The following is a 13,387-nucleotide window of genomic DNA, read 5'->3' on the forward strand; positions in this document are numbered from 1 at the left end:
GGTACTTTGTCCACATCCATGTAGACAGGTCATTGACAATGAAGCAGTCAACAAGCGGTCCATCGTCGCAGGCCCCCGGCGTATTCGCTAAGATGTTCGATAGTTATGTGGACGAAAGTCGTCCAAAAAAGGCTCTAATGTACGATATTTATGCGCCGAAAATGGGTCCTTTTGCTTTGTATGTCCGAGGTCGGATTGTGCTGCTGGTGCTCAAGTCATATCGCAATGCGGACGTCCAAGGGCCTCAAAAGCAGTATGCGGTCCCTAGATTCTTGTAATCCTTCGTGTTCTCTCACAGTATCCAAATTTGAGCCAAATCATACTCATATTTCCCGAAAACTCTGCTTCAATCAGCTCATAGTATCAAGGTAGTAGCTCGGTTTTCTATGTTCGATCCATTGTGCAGACAAATATGACCAAAATAATGCTGGTGCTGCTGAGAAACTCCGATCTTTGTGCGGATGTCGACGCAGAATAAACAGGCAAGCAGATCCTTATGCGGATGTTCTAAAGCCAAACAGCCGTGTCGAAATTTGACCAAATCGGATCGAACATCTTAGCGCATACGCCGGGGGCTTGAGCAGTAACGTCACGGTCATTCGAGTCCAACAAAAAATCAAGCTTCTCTGGCTTCGAGTCTGGCTTTCTGCTACCACCAGTAATGTGCTGAAGGTTCTGTGAATGCTAACACCTTTATAATGACCACGTGGCTGTTTTAATGCGTTCGAAAAGCAAACGTCGTCGAGCAAGGTCATAATCTCGGTCCCAGATCTTTAAAGGGCAGCGGGAGACATGCCGGACGTGATGCGGGGATGTACCATCACCCATCACGCCAGCGAAATCCGTTCAAGAGCGGCCAATTTCATCACACCCCCCATCAAATTGTGCCCCGGCAACGTCAAGTTGCTGTTCCGCGAGCTTCGCTCGCACGCCGCTCGCTGAACGTCTGGAATCGAGACTAGCAAGGTCACGGTACCGCGAGCATTGAATATTCCCACACTAAACTCTTGCCTCATCCGTCATGGACGGTGGGCGAGAATCATTTGAGCGAGAGTCGCTGCTGCCATCGCCAACGTCTACGAAGGGGGAGCAGACCAACAAGTATCTCGCGCCACACTCTCCCTACACAAGGCCACGCTTTAACTTCAACCACCTCCTCACTGCGTTCGTTGCAGGGACGCTTGCTTGCTTCATCACACAATACGCGATCTGTGGCTCCACCTGCTTCACCTATAAAGCAGATAGTCATAATCCGAAATCCACCTCAACCAATGTCGCTGCCTTGGCTAATCCCAACGCCGGCTCGACGGAACGACACAACTTCCCTCCCCCATCCCCAACCAACGCTTTTCCATCGTTATTTCCTACGGATGTCGGATATCCTGGAGGAACTCCTACTGGCGCGGAGGCAGCGGTCATTGTCACTGCACCCGCTTATCCCCTCCACACCGCTGCCGCCGTTCTCGTCACTCCAGAGTCGAGCAACAAGAGTTTCAACCTCCTCAGAAAGTGGGGGAACTTATCGCCATGGTACAGTGTCGAGCGGGGAGCGTTTGGACTGGATTCTGGCCCCGAAATCCCAGAAACGTGTCGAGTAACTGGCTTGCATCTCCTTCACCGACATGGAGCGAGGTATCCTACTGCCTATGGTGCGTTTTATGTCATTCATAATAAATCGACTCACACAATCAGCCACGTATGGTGGCCCTGCAAAGCTGGCCAGCAGACTGAATCACGTTGCTGCTAACTGGACAGCGAGCGGGGACCTCAAATTTCTCAATGACTGGTGCGTGCTGTCTGTCCTGAGATGTCAAATTTCAACCCATATAGGACATACAAGCTTGGCGAAGAGGGTAAGTGCTCAACGTGCGTCTACTTTTAGAACTAACGCAATCCCCAGTTCTAACGCCGTTTGGACGTCAGCAACTTTGTATGTTCATCTCACTTCTGTGGGTAGTTCTCATTCAGCGCAGTCGACCTTGGCATATCTACTCGGCTGAAGTATGGATTCCTTCTCAAGGTCTGTCACCAAAGAAAAGTCTACCGATATGTGATTTTATTCTTTGCCAGAACTTCACCGAGTCAAACACCATTCCCGTCTTCCGGACCGAGTCCCAGTACGCGTCACTTCCAGCGATAGGACTTTCTTAACCTATTTCTCAGAGACCGAATGCTTGCATCTGCGTTGAATTTTGCCATTGGCTTCTTTGGGTATCCATTCGAGGGGCAATATCAACAAAGCATTACCATCGAGGCAAATGGTGTACGTCCATCTCCCCGAACCTGACTGACGTGGACTAATATAAATGTTTAGGTCAACAACACCCTTGCACCATATAAAACGTGTGGTTATTCGTCTTTCACTGCCGTCTTATCTCCTCAAAACCTCATAGTTGCCCAAATGCCTACGTCGCCTCAATATCCGATCGTGGTCGTCCTTATGTCGCGAAATGGGCTTCAATATACCTCGAGAAGGCCCGGAAACGACTACAACCTCAACTTGATGGTTTCAAGCTGTCAATTGAGGATGTATACATTATGCAGCAACTTTGCGCATATGAAACCGTCGCGCTGGGTTACTCCAAGTTCTGCGAATTGTTCACTGAGGATGAATGGGAAGGTTTTGATTACTCGTTCGTTGTTTTCTCTTTCGCGAGTGACCTGCTAATCAGAAAGAAAGCTTGGATCTTTACTTTTGGTACACTTCTTCCTTTGGCTATGCCCTCGGTCGCTCTCTCGGCATTGGCTATGTACAAGAGCTTGTTGCGCGGCTTACTCATACCCCCATTCCGATCCACAACTTCTCGACCAACGCCACTCTGAATGATAATCCGATAACTTTCCCGCTTGGTCAGAGCCTCTACGTGGATGCAACACACGAGGTTGTTGTGCTACAAGGTTCTCATATATTCTGCTATTGCTCAAAACCGATGCTGAATCGTTATAGTCTTGACGGCACTCAATCTTTCGACGTTGGCAGCGCAGGGACCGCTTCCTGCTGACCACATTCCCAAGAACCGCACTTTCAGGTCGTCTAAACTGGCACCATTTGCGACCAATGTTCACTTCCAACGTGCGTCATGCTCATATCCGTCAACTATCACTCAACTTGCATAGTTTTGGAGTGCACCTCCGTTCCCGGCCCACAAATTCGCGTCGTTGTGAATGATGCACCGGTGCCACTGACTGGAATTGAAGGTTGTCCGGCCCACAAAGACGGAATGTGCTCGGTCGAAACGTTTGTCAAGGCTCAGAAGAAGATTATCGGGGAGGCGGATTGGGCGTATGACTGTCATGGGAATTGGACGATACCTGAGGGGTGGGAGACAACTACGGGAGAGCCACCAAGGGCTAGATGAAACTATAGATACTGGGAGAGAGCTAATTTTTAGATTTCCTGAATTCGACAGAAAGCCATAGCAGTCTTGAATTCGATTGTCACACGAATACCGAATACCTCATGATCACTCTTGTACAATAGTCCAAAATGTTTCTACCGCACAGCGCTTACAGACTACAGCTAGCTCATGGGAAACCGATTCAAGTTCTTCATCATGATTCGTTCCAAATTCGTCCCAACGACTTTTCCGAAATTTCCCATGGTCAAGCTGGACACGGATGTCTTTGCGACCATCCTAACCTACATTCATGACCCTGCTACCATCTACACGCTCTTTCGAGTGTTCCCGAAGTCTCACCCACTTTTTCTGACCACCGTTGACCGTTTGTGGCAACTTCCCGTCAACCTCGACTCTTTCGACCCACGGGTAACCACAGCGTCAAATCATATCCTCGACTACCTCCTCACGACCCCCGCTGAAGAAACGGAGCCCCACGGCTACCGCCTCCGCCAACTTGTTGTTCGCCTTGAACACGAATCGCTGGAGAGCCGTGATCAGCCCAACCCGCCAGCCAGCATTTTAGCTCTGCGGGGTAGAATTGTGGACCTGCTCGGGGTGGCACGTAATCTCCGCTCGCTTGACTACCATGGTTATCCGGGTCTGCGACTGGACTCAGATATTCTAACGCCTTTGGCAAAGTTGGAATGGCTTGAACAGTTTAGCACTGATTGTGCACGATGCAGTAGCGAGCAAGGGGTTCCTGCTAGTGGGGGAGACTATGCGGCGCCTGGAGAACTGAGCGCAAAATTTGACGCCGAAAATTGGGAGTGAGTGCGTTTTCTCTCATTGAGATTTGAACCTTGAACGGAGTCTCAAGCATGGACACGACCATCGGTCCATCGCTTTTCTCGTTGGAGCTCAGACACATAAACCAAACCATGTTTGGTATCATGAAGACTAAAGTGGACGAGTTCAAAACATACACGAAGCTGCGCAGGCTTGCGCTGGACATAACAGAGGGTGTATGGGACTGGGGTGGAGGTGGCTCACCAGCGATGGGCGCGACACCAACTTACGAGTTCCCCTTCCTCGGTTTTCCTTCTGTTCGCTCTCTGGAGCTTGTTGTTTGCGATAAGACGTTGTCAGCTCTGCGAACTGGACCACTGAACATGGTTAATTGCTCACTGTTAACCGAGCTTTACCTAGATGTGCGATACAGGTCATTTTATCTTCGTTTCTTGGTCCCCCTTTTCTGATTCTCGTCAATAGTATCTGGTGGCTAGCCTTCCCAGACATCCGTCTTTTCGGTGCCTTGGCCCCATTGGAAATGAGTTCCCTACGCGTTTTGGAGATCAAGGACGGGACCAAGAATTCGGTTCGCCACCACTGGTCTCCTAGTCAAGATACCAACGGATGGGATCACGACGGCCGACAATACCATGGTCTTGTGTCGCGGTTCATAAGCAACCTGCCGCATCTGACAACTTTATGGGTCGATGAGCGTGTGTTGTTACCGGCAGGGATTTCAGTGCAGCAGTTACTCGCCAATCCACAAACCACAAAGATAATCAAGCACGCGGAAGCGTTTCAAATAGTTCTGTCTCGCCTGACAAGTCTACGGGTGGGGTTTGGTCGTGTGGACGCCGTTGATGTCCAGACTATCCTTGAACGATGTGATGCGACCAAGCTAACGCAGTTCGGCTTCGAGTGGAAATGGCAAGCCTATGGGCAAAATGAGGTATAATTTCTTTTGCCCCGACAATAATGTTTCTCATTCCGCCTCCCAGACAATCTCCACTCAACTTCTTGACAGTATTGCACGTTTTCCCTTGCTTAGGGATGTCCACATTCTGTTCCCTCGTCCAGGAACTGAAACGAATCAACTTGCGACCACAGACCCTCGCACGCTCACCGATGTTGCTGCACTTTTTGCTTGTAACAATACCATCGCAACTGTTGGGATCGGCCACTCCGTTATTTGGGACAGGGGTTCTCCTCCGGTACTCGTCTGTGACGGCAAGCACGGGCTGCCGAATGCCGCCGTTTCGAAGTTCTTCCAGGCAGGGTTCATGTTGAATGGACAAGAAGGACTAGTACCCGACTGCGATAACTGTATCCCTGAGCGACCAGACTTGAGAGAGGAAATCGAACAACTGCGGGATGTGCTGCGCGACATTCTCACGTGAAAATGGGCACTCAGTCAAACACTAGCTGTGGTGTTACGGGTCTCTCTTTCTTCAAAACAGCTCGGACACTGCTGGAGCTTGTCTACATTTGTGGACTAGAAAGTTCTCCGTGAATATCATACAGTAAATGTTCCTCTTGATTCCGCGACCGCTGGTGGAAAGCAGTCCTGGTTACGAACTTGAAGCTCGTCCCAGCTTCATTACAATCTCTGTGCCGCTCGAGTCCCATAATCTCATCCGATTAAACTCACGCCGAAAGTTGACAGAGATTCTGCAAAGTACGCCTTGGTATACTCGAAACTGGCAGTTGTCGACTTGGAGCGTTATGTCTCCATCGGCGAACCATACTTTACTAGTATTGTTCTTCTGAATTGTGCCTGTGTCCGAGTCCAACTTGAAGTCCATGGCACTCGCAACTTGAATGTGATTCAAGTTCTCGGGTCCTGACATGACCACGACTAGGATAAACAGCAACGTGTTCTTTATGATACTAAACCACGTTGCATCAGACTCGGAGCTTTAGTTGGGATGTGGCGGACCACTGGCGGTTGGTGGGAGTTCACGGACAAGGAGAATCAGTGAGATTTTCTCATTGTGTACTTATTTATACACACGAGGTGTGGTGAGTCAACCTGAACGCCCACTTGCATTTAGTAAGCTGTTCATGTAGGCCTTTGACTCAGAATCGTTTCATGGCTGGCCGCAATACTAGGAGGACTTGGACAGTACTTAAGTTATTATTATGTCCCTGGGAGAACCACGTATTGCGGAGCCACAGAGAGGCTCTGAATCCTCTTAGGACCTCTCTCAAGTACTACCTTTAATTGACTCGGAAAGACCCGCCAGCGAAAGGTCGTTCCGACTCGTTGGGATCGTAGTATTCATTCATGGAGTTGTTTGAAACACTGAAAGTTCCAACAATCATCCCTCAACGAGCTGGAGCCGACTCGCGGCAGGCTGTACCGAGACTATTGAGTATCTCCAGAACCGAACCCTGATCATCAACGCGGGATCTTTCACTCTGACGCATAAAAGCCTCGCGCCAAAAATAGAGTCATCATCTCTGTTTTTCTTCCTTCCCCCCACGTCCCCCGCTTGATTTTTTTCGCTTGACGCGCTCGCCGCCCCACTTCATTCGCCCATCCTTTGCTCCACCTTACTCTTTCTTCAACAAATCCCATTCCCCAACTTGCGCCATGCACGCTTCCACCATCTTTGTCGCTATCTTTGCTGCCCTTTCGGTCTCCGTCAGCGCCCGTCCGGTATTCGCGCGCGACGGCGATGCGTTCGGGGTTGACGTCAACTGCCTCGGGTTTAACTATCTCTTCGTGCGGCGCCCATTTCCTGTTCGATGAACTCGCAGCTAACCGTCTTTTCTGTAGGGCGGCCCACATCACACTCCCAACAAAGTTTCCGCCCGCGAGCCTTCAGAAGACGATGCAGAGTTTGAGGACGACTCGGCCATCGAGGACCCGGTTGACGATGTCGAAGTCTGTATTTTGATTTTTTTTTTGCAGAATCTCGACTCACTTGTATGCATTAGGATTTGGAGTAAATTGGTTGAACTGCAACGTTGTTCACGTACTTGCATCATCGTTTGGGGATACACCTTTTTCTTGCCTCAGGGTCAGAATGAGTACTCGAATAGGAAGATGAGCAACGAACTGGGGCTCATTTGAATCTTTCCTCTCCCACCCGCACCCATATTGAAACGTCGTCATGGTTATCCAAGCATACAGTCCTTCTCGTGCAGCGTTTCCCACGTCTTTAGTCCGAACCAGCCAGGCAATTTCTCGAAACACCTTTCCCTGCGTTCCTCGTACTCGTTCATCAAGGCCGCCAAACAGTTTTCACAGAATCCGTTGTCCCAGTCTGAGTCCCAGGGATCCAGAACAGAGACCGTTTGAGTGTGAGATGAGTCCGATTTGTTGAACGGCAAGAGCTTGAGCCATAGAGCGAGTGCGGTACTTTCGCACTTGGCAGTCGTTCTCTGGGAGCACTTTCGTGTTAAAGGGATGAAGTTTCCGTGTTCGAGGCATTTGAGTGGAACGTCTGGGTCCTTTTGTATATTGTCGTATCCGCGGAAGAATGTTCGCCGTTTTGCCTGCTTCAAATTGTCATCGTTCTGAGCTGGAGTGAGCAGCATGTCAAAAGCGGTTACTGAACTAACCATTACGAGGTCTGGATCACAATCGAGGAGGGAATAGTATGCCATTGGCAGAATCGAATGCAGGCCGATATCTTCGGCGTGATTGAGCACTTGGCTAACGACGTGGAAGATAGCGTGGCCATCAACATTGCGGACATTCCAATCCGCAGGCTCCGTTTCCGGAACGAGAATATAGTTCCACGTCGTTCTTACGTCGTCGTAGTCCTGTAGGGTGGAGGGAAAGTCACCTTTTAGACGGCGGTAACTGGGGCCCAGGAAGGCCTGCGTAAACTCGTATTTTCTCCCGAGACGTATGACGGCGAGGATCTGCTCCAGCGGCGGATTTTCGTCTTTGAGGCCTCTGGCGGGCGTCATATGTACGGCGCCATGAGTGGTATCATTTCACATACTCCGCAGGAAAAATCGCACTCAGAAGGTGCGTCCAGTCGGCCACGGTGTCTCCTTGGAGGCGAACAACTCCGTAGTGAAGTCTTGAGTGCATGTTGTCGACGAATTTGCGGCGGAAGAAAGCAGAGAGGTTTTGAAGGACGCCCTTGTAGACTTGAAACTGTTTGTGGCTGGCGATTTCGAGAATTACATTGCCATCCAGGAACCAGAAGTCGCGGTCGGCGTCCGACTGCTCTAGAAGGTCGCTCGGGCTGGAGTTTTGCTCGAGTTTCTGGCGCTTTGCTGGCCGACGTGGTCGCGTCGACATGAGCGTTTGAGAAGACGTGGGTATGGCACGGCCACGTGAGAACACGTGAGGTCCCACGCTGGTCGTCGCGCATGCCTGCAGACCTTGCTCGGGCTGGAGTTTTGCTCGAGTTTCTGGCGCTTTGCTGGCCGACGTGGTCGCGTCGACATGAGCGTTTGAGAAGACGTGGGTATGGCACGGCCACGTGAGAACACGTGAGGTCCCACGCTGGTCGTCGCGCATGCCTGCAGACCTTACTAGAAGCACAAATCCCCTGGGAAATAAATAATGGCCCAATTTAAGCTTACAACAGCAAGTCCATGCAGGTATTACATCTAAGCCTGATCTGTCAAGTGGAACATCTCTCCGATTGCGTCCTGTACGCCCTCTTGTACGCCAAGATAGTCATGGCCACCAGCTAGCGACTGGACATAGAGAATCTTCCGCCCGTGTGCAGTGTCGTTGAACTGTTGCAGGGTGCCAAAATTATGCAGCACAGAAGTGCTTATGAGCTCCGCCCGGACGGAGTTGCGAAGACTCAACTGGGTGTTGAACGCGGACCAGTCTTCATGTGAGAGGGCGGCAGCGTTCTGAGGAAGAGACGGCGATATGGGGAGGAAAGGGTCGAGGAACGTATCGAAGAGGGCAACGGAATGAGTGTATGGGATGTCCCAGTCATTTTCTATCGCATTTTCAGCAATTTAGTTGGAGAGTTTAGAGGAGACAAACCGGCATGAGCGATCAGAATCGGGCCTTTCATTCTCTGCAGACGCGTAAGTTCCGAGTAAGAGACTGAAAATCAGCCTACAGGGACCAATCTATCGGTATCAAATCTATGGACCAAGGTCTTCTGGACCAAGTCTGACAAGTATCAGACGACAATCATGCCTAAAGAAGAGACTAACCAGTTGCGAAGGGGATCATTGCCAAAGGCTTGATGAGGGGGAAAGAGGCCAGCGATGCGGTATGTTTCCAACACCTTGCTGATGCTCGAGAATGGTGACAAAAGAGCAACACCCCTAGGAGATATGCCTTCGTCTGAAAGCTCCGCACTCAATAACGCGGATATGCCGGTCCCGAGGCTGTGTCCAACGATGACGATTTGACTCGCGGTTGCGCCACGTTCGATAAGCCAATCCCATGCAGCTCGAGCGTCACGAAGTACTCCAGCCTCCGTCGGGGACCCAGTGCTGTCTCCGTATCCGCGGTAGTCGATAGCCAGAACATTTGCACGAAGTCTCGAGGAAAATGCGGTGTAATGGTGAATGCGAGCTCTGTAGGCACGGGTACCCGCGTTGCCATGTAAGAAAAGGATGGTCGGATGGGCTTTGAGAGCAGCGGGGATGAGATCGATTGGATGAGAAGTGGGAATTTGGGGGAGTGATTGGTAGAATGGTTCAGAGAGAACAAACCACGCGCCAATAGTCTCGTTGTCCGCTGTGCCAATTTTCACGTTGGCCGTCTTGTTCGGCGCCAGTCCATATAGCTCAGGAGCATCATAACGACTACCCCATGGTATCCTCACTGCATGCATGAACTGGTAAAGTGTTGTTTGTCAATATATGCCCCAGAAAACGCGTGCGTTGAGCTCACTAAAGTGCTTTACACGAAGTCAGTAACGTGTCATTGACGATGGGGGTTTTGCTTAACTGGGTTTGGAGATAAGGGACGGTGAGTGCGACGATTGCAATGCCATAAAGGATTCCAAGACCAGCAAACACCTTGCGCGCGGCTTGGAAGAAACCCATAGTGGAGGTCAAAATCAAAGAGCGGTGAGCGTCCCGACAAGCCGGAACCGATCATTTTCGGCAAAATGTGTTTCTCTTCCGCTCCACCCTCAAGGTCACACCGACCTGAACCCCCCATGACAGAGCTGCTACGATAGACGACACTCAATGTCCTCCCATAGAACCAAAGCACCCCCAAATAACGACTCTTCTTCTCCACCGTCAACTATCCATCCCCAGCGCAAATCGGGAGGTTCTACAAAATGGCTTTCCTCCGCTGGGACTGGAGTGGTCTCGGACATCAAAGCCCGGGCTCCCTTCTATCTCTCTGACTGGAGAGATGCTTGGAACTACCGCGTCGTCCCTGCGACAGCACTCATCTTTTTTGCCAAGTGGGTTGAAATACTTGTTCGTTGTTTGCACTCTAACTTTTGCAGTGTACTCCCCGGTATTGCGTTTTCTCTCGACCTCATTGAAACTACCAACCAATATGGGGTTGCGGAGGTCCTGATATCATCTTTCATGGCGGCCTTCGTCTTTTCGTGCTTTGGAGCACAACCGCTGACCATTGCTGGTGTGACCGGTGCGTTTTCACCATCTTTTCATGCTTCGGCAAGTCTCATAGTGCAAAGGGCCCATCACTGTTTTCAACAAGACAATATATAATATCACCCAAAACCGAGCTGATGCGCCAGTCTACTTGCATTTCGTGGGTTGGGTGTATCTCTGGGCAGCCATATTACACTGGATAACGGCTCTTCTAAACTGTACGCCACACGATTTGCCCTGACCCTCTTCCTGCTAACAACCTATAACAGTCTGCAACCTGCTTAAATATGTGACGCTTTTCCCCTGCGATACCTTCGGCTTCTATGTTGCTTGGGTGTATCTTCAATACGGGGTCCAAGTTCTCACCCGCCAGCTGGACGACAACGTGCAAAACGCACCAGGCCCACTTGTCTCGATCATTCTCGCACTTTCAATGCTGGTTGTGTCTTTCCTCTTCCAACACCTCTCGAATAAGCCGTATTTTAATCGACACACAAGGCGTTTTCTCGCCGACTATGGAATGCCACTATCGCTTATTGCGTCCTCCGCGATGGCATATTGGGGGAGGTTTAATGCCGCCAACGTGGCAACGCTACCCGTGGGAAGAGCATTTGGGGCTGCGGGAGGACGCGACTGGCTTGTCAAGTTCTGGGAGCTCGATGGGAAATGGGTTGGGATCGCTTTCCCATTTGGATTGATCTTATGGGTGTTGTTCTTCTTTGACCATAACGTTTCAGCAAGTGCTAATATCCTCCATTTTTCGTGGGCTGACAATTTTTCTAGTCGTTAATGGCACAAGGGGCCGAGTTCCCACTGCGAAAGCCCCCCGGGTTCCACTACGATTTCTTCCTACTTGGAATTACCACTGTATGCATTGGCTGCGTTGGCATGTCCTTTCTCAGTCAATTAACAGTTCATCGCGGGCCTCATCGGTGTTCCCGCACCAAATGGACTGATTCCTCAAGCGCCCATACATACGAATTCCTTACTTATAATGAAGAATCTCCCTTCGGAGGACGCCGACAAAGAAAAGCAAGACCACGGCGTGTACGATTATACCGAGCGTCCCATTGCGGTAGTGGAGCAGCGTCTGTCAAATCTCGCTCAAGGCGCATTATGTCTCGTACTCCTAACTGGCCCGTTCCTCCATGTTCTGCACCTGATTCCCAGGGGTGTCCTTGCTGGCTTATTGTAAGCGGCGCTTTCTGTTCTCTTTGTCGTGAAATCTGATCGGTTTAGTTGGTACATGGGTGCGGATGCCCTCCGCGGGAATGGGATCACCCTCAAGCTACTCTACTTTTTGCGCGACAAAAGACTTACACCAGCGACGGAGCCCCTTCGAAGGGTCCGTAAATCGCACATCTTAGTCTTCGTTGGCGTGCAGCTCGTGGGGTTCGGTGCAACCTTTGCGATCACTCAGACCAAAGGTGTGCTGAGTAACAATGCATTTTTTGAAATCATTGAGTTTGGTTAGCTGCAATTGGCTTCCCGGTCATCATCATGCTCCTCGTTCCTTTACGCGTCTTGCTCGTGCCCCGGTTATCATTCACCCCTGAGGAATTGGCCATTCTCGATGGCCCGACGGCCTCCCCATTTGTGAGTGTGTATCCGTAATGACGACCGGGCTGACCATCTTCTTTTCCGATCAGACAATGGAATCCGTTGGAGGCACGCTGAGCGGATAGCACAAGCTCTCTAGATGTAGCAGGCATGAACACGAACTTCGTGGGGTGATTCTATTCGATTTGAGCTTGTCTTACGACCGGTAGTACCAAGTTTAGCCCCACTTGACTTGCATGTGGCGTGCATCCAACGATTTTACTCCACCGCAACATTGGACTCGAAGATATTTCGAAGCTGGATCTTCTCCGGTGTTAACGACCGACCGAGCGGGCGGAGCATAACAGAGGCCCCAATACGGCCGAGGTCCAAGAAGAGTTGCCCATTAAACTTGCGATGATGTCAAATCGCGATCATCAACCGGCTTTGACGGCGAACGACATTTTTTCGAACCATCTTGTGCCTCTACAATCTGGAATGGGAAACTAGGGAACTACTGGTCACCCTCAACAGGCATAGACGTGGAGCTCATGTGGAATTGCTTGAGTTATATAGGGAATGTGGACTTCACCCTCTCACCTTCAAATTTGTTGTTCGTTAATTTTTTTTTCGAGAGAACATGCTTGACGCAGCGAGTGCCCAGACACGGCGCCACACAAACAACTGAGGTGTACGTATACCAGAACCCCGATACCCCCGAACGCCATCACGAAAACAGGAACCACTATTTTCTACGAAGTGGGGCCAACAGCGTTTCTTCTTCCGCTCTCCGGACTGTCGTTTCGCCGGTCTCGAGGTCTGCGTATTGTCTGACGCCATTCACCTGCTTCGTTTGAGGTCAGCGCCCCTTCTGACTTCAGCACAGAGCATATAAAGGGAGACACAATTTTGTCTCGACCCCAGATCAAACTCCCCATCACTGCTGTTTTCTACTACCGCGTGCCAACACTCGCAAATCGAAGAACACCAACCAGGTACTCGCCCCCTCCCTCATCAACGTCGTACTCACCGTCCTCCGTAGCCTCGCTAAAATGTCTACCGCCAAAGGAACGCTCACCTTGCTCTCGGCCAACCGTATCCAGGCGTCTTTTGTCGTCGACGGCATTCTGCGTACCTACACCGCGTCCGTCTCGCCCGCGCTGCTGCCGTTCACGTCCAGCGAGGCGACGCTCAGCTACGAC

The 13,387-nt window shown here is 50.7% G+C and overlaps 6 protein-coding genes across 6 annotated transcripts; 4 read left to right on the forward strand and 2 right to left on the reverse strand.

The window, feature by feature from the left end:
- Positions 1 to 1,021: 1,021 nt before the first annotated feature.
- Positions 1,022 to 3,359, forward strand: MIND_00879600 (AB hydrolase-1 domain-containing protein; the record flags this gene model as incomplete). The annotated part of the gene is made up of 12 exons (XM_037365452.1): positions 1,022 to 1,649; positions 1,693 to 1,786; positions 1,831 to 1,853; positions 1,901 to 1,930; positions 1,974 to 2,020; positions 2,071 to 2,117; positions 2,164 to 2,263; positions 2,315 to 2,343; positions 2,394 to 2,633; positions 2,681 to 2,898; positions 2,948 to 3,073; positions 3,118 to 3,359. The coding sequence occupies 12 exons, from the start codon at positions 1,022 to 1,024 to the stop codon at positions 3,357 to 3,359; spliced, it is 1,824 nt and encodes a 607-aa protein (XP_037218694.1).
- A 168-nt stretch (positions 3,360 to 3,527) lies between these two features.
- On the forward strand, positions 3,528 to 5,527 carry MIND_00879700 (Glycosyltransferase family 32 protein; the record flags this gene model as incomplete). The annotated part of the gene is made up of 4 exons (XM_037365453.1): positions 3,528 to 4,168; positions 4,219 to 4,560; positions 4,611 to 5,079; positions 5,129 to 5,527. The coding sequence occupies 4 exons, from the start codon at positions 3,528 to 3,530 to the stop codon at positions 5,525 to 5,527; spliced, it is 1,851 nt and encodes a 616-aa protein (XP_037218695.1).
- Positions 5,528 to 6,600: 1,073 nt separating this feature from the next.
- Positions 6,601 to 7,082, forward strand: MIND_00879800 (uncharacterized protein; the record flags this gene model as incomplete). The annotated part of the gene is made up of 3 exons (XM_037365454.1): positions 6,601 to 6,855; positions 6,910 to 7,017; positions 7,071 to 7,082. The coding sequence occupies exons 1-3, from the start codon at positions 6,724 to 6,726 to the stop codon at positions 7,080 to 7,082; spliced, it is 252 nt and encodes an 83-aa protein (XP_037218696.1). The 5' UTR covers positions 6,601 to 6,723.
- A 168-nt stretch (positions 7,083 to 7,250) lies between these two features.
- MIND_00879900 (BTB domain-containing protein) lies at positions 7,251 to 8,613 on the reverse strand (the record flags this gene model as incomplete). The annotated part of the gene is made up of 3 exons (XM_037365455.1): positions 7,251 to 7,652; positions 7,698 to 8,037; positions 8,087 to 8,613. The coding sequence occupies 3 exons, from the start codon at positions 8,611 to 8,613 to the stop codon at positions 7,251 to 7,253; spliced, it is 1,269 nt and encodes a 422-aa protein (XP_037218697.1).
- Positions 8,614 to 8,705: 92 nt separating this feature from the next.
- Positions 8,706 to 10,118, reverse strand: MIND_00880000 (AB hydrolase-1 domain-containing protein; the record flags this gene model as incomplete). The annotated part of the gene is made up of 6 exons (XM_037365456.1): positions 8,706 to 9,052; positions 9,100 to 9,133; positions 9,179 to 9,231; positions 9,276 to 9,303; positions 9,350 to 9,894; positions 9,977 to 10,118. The coding sequence occupies 6 exons, from the start codon at positions 10,116 to 10,118 to the stop codon at positions 8,706 to 8,708; spliced, it is 1,149 nt and encodes a 382-aa protein (XP_037218698.1).
- Positions 10,119 to 10,265: 147 nt separating this feature from the next.
- Positions 10,266 to 12,331, forward strand: MIND_00880100 (uncharacterized protein; the record flags this gene model as incomplete). Its single annotated transcript, XM_037365457.1, has 9 exons — positions 10,266 to 10,489; positions 10,535 to 10,680; positions 10,730 to 10,864; positions 10,916 to 11,382; positions 11,430 to 11,513; positions 11,560 to 11,837; positions 11,886 to 12,073; positions 12,121 to 12,242; positions 12,296 to 12,331. 9 exons carry the CDS (start codon positions 10,266 to 10,268, stop codon positions 12,329 to 12,331), a joined length of 1,680 nt encoding a protein of 559 aa, XP_037218699.1.
- Between the last annotated feature and the right edge of the window lie 1,056 nt (positions 12,332 to 13,387).

Source organism: Mycena indigotica (genome assembly GCF_014461135.1).
Source record: "Mycena indigotica strain 171206Taipei chromosome Unknown Mind.scaff0007, whole genome shotgun sequence".
In the NCBI taxonomy this organism is placed as follows: domain Eukaryota; kingdom Fungi; phylum Basidiomycota; class Agaricomycetes; order Agaricales; family Mycenaceae; genus Mycena; species Mycena indigotica.